The sequence below is a fragment of the Heterodontus francisci genome, chromosome 5 (genome assembly GCF_036365525.1).
Source record: "Heterodontus francisci isolate sHetFra1 chromosome 5, sHetFra1.hap1, whole genome shotgun sequence".
Taxonomy (NCBI): domain Eukaryota; kingdom Metazoa; phylum Chordata; class Chondrichthyes; order Heterodontiformes; family Heterodontidae; genus Heterodontus; species Heterodontus francisci.
In genome coordinates, this window is record NC_090375.1 from 64,272,333 (window position 1) to 64,281,733 (window position 9,401).

The 9,401-nt window shown below is 40.2% G+C and overlaps 1 protein-coding gene across 2 annotated transcripts in view; it reads right to left on the reverse strand.

Moving 5' to 3' along the window:
• The window catches only part of sdc2 (syndecan 2), a 135,624-nt gene extending 129,202 nt beyond the window's left edge, over window positions 1-6,422 (reverse strand). The window contains exons 1-2 of one of the 2 annotated variants that reach the window (XM_068031548.1): window positions 6,317-6,422; window positions 5,895-6,204 (exon numbers count right to left, since the gene is read on the reverse strand). In XM_068031548.1, coding sequence (XP_067887649.1) covers window positions 5,895-5,954 — 60 coding nt within the window. In that variant the 5' untranslated portion in view covers window positions 5,955-6,204; window positions 6,317-6,422. The remainder of the gene's footprint in view (window positions 1-5,894; window positions 6,205-6,316) is intronic. The other variant, XM_068031549.1, reaches the window with a different exon arrangement.
• Window positions 6,423-9,401: the final 2,979 nt, after the last annotated feature.

A 9,401-nucleotide genomic window follows, 5' to 3' on the forward strand; every position in this document is an offset into this window, starting at 1 on the left:
GTGCATTGCTGCAGTGCATCTTGTAGATGGTACATAGCTGCCACTGTGCGTCGGTGGTGGAGGGAGTGAATGTTTGTAGATGGGGTGCCAATCAAGCGGGCTGCTTTGTCCTGGATGGTGTCGAGCTTCTTGAGTGTTGCCCATCCAGGCAAGTGGAGAGTATTCCATCACACTCCTGACTTGTGCCTTGTAGATGGTGGACAGGCTTTGTGGAGTCAGGAGGCGAGTTACTCGTTGCAAGGTTCCTAGCTTCTGACCTGGTCTTGCCGCCACAGTATTTATATGGCTACTCCAGTTCAGTTTCCGGTCAACGGTAGCCCGTAGGATGTTGATAGTGGGGGATTCAGCAATCGTAATGCCATTGAACGTCAAGGGGAGATGGCTAGAATCTCGCTTGTTGGAGATGGTCATTGCCCGGCACTTGCGTAGTGTGGATGTTACTTGCCACTTATCAGCCCAAGCCTGGATATTGTCCAAATCTTGCTGTATTTCTACACGGACTGCTTCAGTATCTGAGGAGTCACGAATAGTGCTGAACATTGTGCAATCATCAGCGAACATCCCCACTTCTGACCTTATGATTGAAGGAAGGTCATTGATGAAGGAAGGTCATTGATGAAGCAGCTGAAGATGGTTGGGCCTAGGACACTACCCTGAGGAACTCCTACAGTGATGTTCTAGAGTTCAGATGACTGACCCCCAACAACCACAACTATCTTTCTTTGCACTAGGTATGACTCCAAACAGTGGAGGGTTGAGAATAATATGTACCATTTTGGGTGCACCATTACAGCCATTATGCCTTTTGTGCCAATTAGATTATGGCTGATCTTTACAATTCCATCTACCTGGACACCCTTATTCAAAAAAAAAAAGTCCGATTTCAGTCTTGAAAATTTCAACTGATTCAACATCCAAGCTTTTCAATGAAGATCCAGATTTTTACTACCCTTTGGTGAAAACAGGCTTCTTGATTTCATTCTTAAAATGGCCCAACTCTAATTTTCAAGATTATGCCCTTTTGAGTGGACTTTCCCTCTAAAGGCATCTACCCTACCAAATCCCTCTATAAACACCAGGATTACAATCACTTTTCAACTTTCTATACTTAAATCAATTTCACATAGCCTGTCCTTATAATTCAACCCTTCAATTGTTGGTACGCATAAGACACCTTCCAAAGTCAATATACATGATTGCTTAGGTTCGATGCTCAAAACTCTCAGTACCTCAGATGGGGTCTGACCAAGACTGTGCTCCATTGAAGCAACACTTCATCACTTTTGAATTCCAACCCCCTTGAGATAAAAGCCAACATTCCATTAACCTATCTGATTACTTTCTGTGCCTATGCACTAAATTTTAGTGGTATAAGCAATGGAAAAAAAGATTGCAATATATAATTTACTAGGGTGTTAGCAGGGATGATGGATTACAGTTATAAAACAGATGAAAACTTGGGTGCTTTGCACTGGAACTGCCACGGTTGAGGGGTGAACCAAGATTTCCCATTCGTTGACACAATGTTAACAAGAGGGTACAAAATCTTTTGAAGCAGCATTCACAAAAACAAGTAAAATTAGACAAGTTGTAGATTCTGAAATTTTAACAGTAAATTTATGCTTATCAAAAGAATGGAGAAGTTACAGATTTTAAATTATGTAGAAGTTTGTTAGAACAGAATATAGTCGTTTGATAGTACAGAACTTGAGTATTGCTGAAAATAGAGATATTTTGTCAAAGTTTTTGTCTTGCACTCATCAGGACAATTCGCAAGAAAACAAAACAAATGTAAGGAAAAGCAACTAATTTATACTGTATGAAGAGTGCGGATTGATTGGTAGAGGCATTTCCATAGAGAATGCATCTACTAAATCAGCACACTCTGAATAAATGAGTTGCTTTCCCCTATATTGGTATTCTTGCAAATTGTCCTGATGAGTGCAAGACAGAAGCTTCGACAAAATATCTCTATTTTCAGCAATACTCAAAAAACATAAAACATTTTTTTTTTAAAAAGGGAGAAAAGGGTCTCAGCAGATAGGCTTTTCTGAAAACCAAGACATAGTAGCTGAAAATGATTTCCTTGTGTGCTGTAAAATTCTATGATTCTGATTGCTTGAAAGAGAAAGGGTTGGCAGATATCCAAGCCAATGCTGACCGGCCAGTTTGTGTAGTAACATGCTACAATTCTCGTTCGCTCATCAACTCTGCAGGTGTCCTGCATTATGGATCTTCACTTAACTTTGCTTTCTTAATAAAACAAAAAAGGTGGACAGATAGCCATGAAGGAAAAAAAAACACCAAAATTAAAGTAGAAAAAAGGGGAGAGGAAGGAAATGTGAAAATTGCAATTTTAAAAAGCTACATGTACAATGTTATTCCAAACAAGCATACACGATTTAATGCAAATTATCTAAAAAAGCCAGTACTTCAATCTATCTCCTGGGTAAGTGCATGAAATGCTCCAATAAGTTCATTAAAACGATCAGTGGATCTTGAGAATTCACATCACCAGCTTCAAGCATTACACCATTAAGATGTGTAATTTACACTCCTCCCTCACACCCCCAAAACAAACAGATCTTATACAAAACTCCCCCTCCCACCCCCCCCAAAAAAATTTGAATTTCTTGCCAGCAGACAAAACATGGTATTTGATTTGGAGTCTTGCACGTAAACCAAGAAGTTAATAAAAATCAATAAATCTACACTCATCATAAAGTTTCCATTTGCCTAATACTGAATGCACAGTGTTCCTGGAGAGAGAGAGACATCCCACATACCCAAGTCCAGAAAGCCTAGGCAGAGATTGGCAAAGCTGAGTCTTTGGGAACCAGTACTGCTGAGGTTAATGAACTTAGTTCGAAACAATTTGTACTGTTTGTCCTGCGAGGCCAACCTTGGGACATCCAGGCAGGAAAAATCCTGCTCCCCACTATGCTGTTCCATGTTCCACTATTGCATCAGACCAGTTGATCAGTGCCTTGGGATAGAGGATCGGCTTAGTTCAGGTATAAGACTACAGAGTCTGCCACAAAAAAGAATTGACTTGATTCCAAAGTCTCACTGCCAGGTATGCCACCTTGGAGCCATCTAGACCCCAAGGAGCTCACTTACCAATAGTCACTAGATGACCAAACAATTGGCAAGTGAGGATTTTGGCCTTCACTATGTAACAGCAGGCATGAAGAACTCCTAACAAGTGGCATATGAGCAACACAAGAAGCACATGTCCAGTGGCACACATCACACCCCATCAAATGGTAGTTCCAGTTATAAATGCAGAGCTTCAACAGCAATTACTTGTCTTTTTGCAACCCAATGATGATAAGTATCAAAACCTAGTCATATGTGCAATGTTTTCATATCTGGTCTCTGGATCATCTATTCCAGCTGTTGTCATCACAAGTCTCAGAATTTCCTGATCAGCTACATGTGATGCATCCATTTTCAGATGTGTGGAATGATCTATGCAGCTTGCCTCAGGCCAGTTACCTCCATGCTCTTGATGGTCCATACCAGGCTTAATCACCATCTGTTTAATCCAGGTCTTCCTAGGTGATGGGCTTTGAATAAGAAGCATGCCTTCCCCCTTCCATGTTCTAATTATATAAATTGATTCTTCAGAAACTAAACAGGGTTATTGATTCAGCTGAAGTACTAAAGACATATGCAAGCATTCCACTAAAACTATCACAGCGATACAAACATATACACAACACAATTCAGAAAAGCTGCCACAACCATTCTATATAAAAACAGCAAGAAAATTTTACTCAATTCTATTAAAGATTCTGCCAAAAAAGTGTGGTATAAACAACTATATATTGAGTGCTAACAGTATTCAAGACAGGTTCTCTGACCTATTTTAACACAGATAAATGATTTGTAATTTGAACAATTTCTGGTGGTCACTGATGTTAATCAGAATTTTTTTTTATGAACAGTTTTTTCCCATGTTTTTATTGCTTAATAAAACTACTGCAGTGCTCCACTGGGGACTACATTCACAAGTCAAAACAAATATATTTACTTCATCTGAAACAGAAGTGCAACTTTAAACTATTTTTATACATTTACATTTCTTGAGATATTTATCTTAAAATATCAAATGAGTAGTAAATTTCCTAGGAGTGGAAAGTTTATTAAATTCTTGTGCAAATTTTCCTGCAATTAATATATTTTTCTTCAGCTAACTTTCAAAGAAAAATATTTTTACAAACATTAGATTTTACACTGTACTCTTTACTTTGAATATGTTGGAAAGATCAAGGTTTACACAAATTTTGTTGCAAGTTGTATGTTTTAAAAAAAACCTGTCATCTAGCTTTTAGAACAAGGAAACTACTGGGGATGCTAATATAGCTACAGGGAATAGTGAAAGAGGCTCAGGAAGCCAATTAGCCTATTCCTGCTATTTCTTACATTACAAAACATTTTCAAAGTCCACAATATGTTCTCCAGAAGATTAGATGAAATTGAATGGATAATAATGCTGCAATAGCTAGGTACTATACTTATTCAGAAGATGTTGCAGACAAAAAACACAGAACAGTCAATTTCCTGTAATTGAGCAAAACTGGGATATCAATATTGAAAAAGGTGCACTGGCCTCTTGAGGGCCTTTGGAATTATGCAGTTCCTGGAACAGCCAACTGCACAAATTACACTTTAGGAGCCGCCAGACTGGTTGTTAGATATTCACTTTCCCATAGGTTCGCTCTTTGGCAAATTACCATTAAGTTTTTTTTTTAAATCACGGAGACCAAAAATAGTTACGTCATTAAAGTGTATGTCTACATAAATATCACTGAAATATTTTATTTTTCCAATCCGGATGATAGTCCTGCCAGAGCAGAAATGTTTTCAGAGCTTAATTTCAATCTGCATTAACTGCATTTATTCCATTTACTTCAAACGGTTTTGTAGTGAATTCCTGCAATGGCAATTTTCCTTGTAGTGAGCTTCTAATTAAACAAAAAGCCAAACGCATAACTGAACAATAATATTCTACACAATGCAGAGAACTATTGACGCAACTAGACTGCAATGAGTTAACATTTATGGAGTTGTACATGACAGTAAGCCTGTATTACATACAAACCGGTGAATATGGTAGCGTTAGTCGCTAGACAAGCTCAGACGCCATCTAAAGGACTTGCACAGCTATTTCATTAAAATATCCCACCTGCACGTTCACACGCACAGAAACTTTCTACCGAACTTGTCCTTTTTCAGCTCTCCTTCCTTCTAGAGCATATTATACGGTTCGTTCACCTAAGAAAGGTTAACTTATGCCTTGATCCTTTCACACAGCGAAAAAGAGTAATTAACTTGCTGCAATCTCCTTTCCACACCCTCAGGCGAAACTACTTTTTCCCTCCGTTCTATCGGGGGATTAAAGAGTGTAACATTCCCGCTTGTTAAGTGTATTTTTTTCCAGAGCGCTTTGCCAGACTCTCCACAGTATCGGTCCCGATCCTGTGTTTGGTTCTAATTCACCCAGCCTTGGGTGAACAATCGTAAACAAGCTCGGCGGTGGGAAGATAAACTTCCAATATATTCCCATACAATCTGAAAATAAACTAGAAACAAAGCACAATCCAGGCATAGAAACTACGTGGATTAGCTTATATTCAGTTCATTTTATAATATTTTGTTACATAGGAAATGAAGATCTATTCTGTTTAAATGACCATTCAGAACTTTTAAGCCCTTACATGAGAGAACTGAAACAGCTGAAAAGAAAAATCGCACTCCTATACAGTATCACAAGTTCGACTGCATGCTTCATCGGATCCTACAAATCTCTCCCGTTTCACATTTGGAAGTTTCCCCAAAAGCAAAGCGGACTGAACGGCAAACGCACCGTTTCCTCTGCACCGACTTACCAGTTCTCCGTTTGCAAATGTGCAGAGTGCTAGAGTCAGGAGGACCCAGGCGTTCTCCATCCTGTTGCTGCTACTGCGACGCGGATGGCGAAGCTTCCAGCCCGGGGAGCTCGCGCCTGTCTGTGGAACGTCCCGGGGATCACACCGCGCGTTCGCTCGGCCAAGCCCGGCTTCTCCGTGCCGAGGCTGCAGCCGCCCGCTCAGCAATCCCGCTGCAAGCAAACACTCCTCCTCCTCCTCCTCTTCCTCCTTTAACGAATATTCTTCCGCGGACTTTATCCTCACGCACTTCTCTTGAAATTCTCTTTCCCTGATTGAATGCAATTTCAAATTATAAGTATATATTTAAAATAAAAACTCTTCAATCAAAGCAACTGAATGCAAATAAAAAGCTCTCTTCTCAAGAAACTAGCGCTTCTTACCTAAATCTCCTGCAATAACCTCGAAATGCGTCGGCTGCACAATTTCAGTGGGGGGGAAAAAACGCTCATGGAATGAGGCAGACGCGTGCGCAACTCTGCTTAAAGGGGCCGCTTGATTTTGCTTGACATGGCCAATTGGGATGAAGCATCGCAGTGCCACCCAAATAGCAGATCATGGAGGTGAGCGCAGGTTTAAAGGGTTATCCAGCACATTGCACAAGTTGTGTGCTAAGTAGATAGAGGGATAACATAATAGAATAAAACAGAGGTACACACTTCAGCAGGATAGAAGTGGAGCTGGGCTTGTTCAGGGGGCGGGGAGCAATCGGTGAGGAGTTGTTGAGTGGAGTTTCCCGCGCCAATTATTCATCTTTCTGCTGTTGCAAAGTCAATATTTTACTTGATTATTCATCAGTAAGTTTTGGTTTGTTAAATAACCGCACATGTAACATGGTTTTCAGCGATCTTTCATGTTCTGGTGAAGATTCATTGCCGACGGGGGGGGGGTGGTGGGGGGGGAATCCGAATCTGTCATAACCTATGCAAAACAAAAAAACTGGGGTTGTGGATCCGGCAATCCAACTGCACTAAAACCAGTGGGATGTTTCTTTCTACAAGTCACATTAATGCACAAGAATTAGTAACTGTACCTATCAGCAATTGAGACAATTAATGTTTTGCTTATCCTTTGAAAAAAAATCAGGCATAGACTAATATTTAGATTTCTTTAAAGACTGTATTTCATGTTTGTACAGTTTTTGGAATGTTTTCAAAGGACGTGCGTCAAAAATAAACTCAATTTTGTTAAATAGTTATATGTTAGGGCAGCTGATTGCAACAGTGTGTGGACTCAGTTAAAGGTTATTTTTAGAATTTTCACATTTAGCAAAGTTGTTACTCTGCTACAAATATTGTTCCTTCCCTCTCACAAAAAAATTGTGTTTAAATTCAACAATAACAGCTTGGATTTATATAGGGCCTTTAAGATAGTTAAACGTCACAGGAGCCTTATTAAGTAAAATTTGACACTGAGCCAAATAAGGGGATATTAGGGCAGATGGCCAAAAGATTGGTCAAAGCGGTAGGTTTTAAGGAGCATCTTAAAGGAGGAAAGGTTTAGGGAGGAAATTCCAGAGTTTAGGGCCTGGGCATCTAAGGGCACAGCCACCAATAGTGGAGCGATTAAAATCAGGGATGTGCCAGGGGCCATATTCATAAATTAGATAGCGGTAGCATTTTTGTTACTGTCAGTCTGATGAATGGTCATTGATTTGAAACTTTAACTCCGTTTCTCTCTCCACAGGTGCTGCCAAACCTGCTGAGTATTTCCAGTATTTTTATTCCATATTTCCAGCATCCACAGTATTTTGTTCTTGTTATGAGTAGCATTTTTGTTAGCTACAGCTGGATCCTACCTGGAATCACTTTACACCTCTAGAGTGTGCTGGAGGCCATAAAATAATATACACTGGTTTATGTGCAAGTTTTTATATTATGTGCACAGCTGCCCACAATTCAGCAACATTGGATATATCAGAATTGCATCTATTAATTTAGTGGTGCTGCTCATTAGCGTTCTAGACGTAGTGACAATATGCAACCCTGGCCTGCAGCACGTGTTATTCCAGACAATCTCTCTTCAAGTACTAACCAGTTTTTCTTAGCTTGGAAAATCAAATAAGGGAGATGTTGAGGTCAGGTGTAGTAAAAAGATTTATGCCTGAATCTGGCTTGACCTGAGAGGGAATAGGTGGAGAACATTGCATTCTCCAACATTGTGATATACCTCACCTTTCTGAACACAAAAACTACTAAAATTGTAAGTTCAAAAATGATCCTGACATAAAAGATATGAGTGCTTTAATGCGTTATTTGCATTTTCTTAATAACTCATTCAATTTCAGCCTTTATTAGGAAGAATGCCATATGATGTTGGCATTCATGAAAAGACTGGATCACTGAACTACCAAAAAACATGCAAAATAGATTATTTCTTGCATCTTCTTTAAAACAGTCTTGCTGGTACTATCTTTATTGAACTGAACTTACCATTGCTGTCTGCAGTGAGTGCCTTATGGTACAGATCACATGACTACAGCAAGCCAGGAGGCACATTAGCACAGTATTGCATTTCCATCCCACTTTTCACAAAAAACGTTTTTGCAGGCATTATCATTTACACTGTGAGTTGCTCAAGTTACCGACTATGCACACAACTGTTCTCATGCAATAACAGTTCGTCATTCTCATAAGTCTCTGTACGTGCATTGCACACATAGTCTTTAAATCGTGCCAGTCTCTGAATGGTGCGTGTGTGCATTGTCGTTGGCTGTTCATCTAGGTGATTTTCCTTCTCCGGGGAGTGTCATTCCTGTGTCACTCGTTGCTGCGGTAACTGTTCCATTTCCGTTGTTGAGGTGCTGTGGACCTCTGAGACTGATGGTTGATCTGTGGTTTGTGCAGATGGTGAGTTCACATCATCCTGATCGGCTGCCTGCAGTGAAGGAACAGCTTCTCCAGTTGTGCGTATGTGCCTGCGGTTGCGACTGTATATCTGGTTGTTCACTTCCACCATATACGATCGAGGTGGCAGCTGCTCTACACAGGTCCCAAGTTGCCACTTGGGCTGACTCTTGTTGAGAGCGTTGAAGGTTTGTACCCTGACTGGCACTCCAATGCTCAATTCTGGTAATGGTTTGGCAGTTTTATCAAAATGAAATTTGGCTTTCAGCTGTTTCACCTTGATTTTATCACTCATGCCTGTTACGACTCTGGCTTCAGTAGCTTTTTTGCTACTGGAAGAGTAGTTTGTGTGCAGTGTGACATTAGTCTTTGTACTGGACTACTTTCCATGCCTGCAGTAGGTGTGTTTCTCCATTCGAGGATTGCCTTGTATATATCTGTGCCAGATTTGCTCGCTTCCTTTGTGATTCCTTTGGTGATTTTCACTGCCGCCTTAGCCTTTCCATTTGACTGTCGACATGATGTATAGTGTTGAATTTCCTAATCCTTTTTGAAGCGGCTGAATTCTTCACTTGTGAACTGCGGGCCATTGTCGCTCATCACGATGTCTGGAATGCCGTAA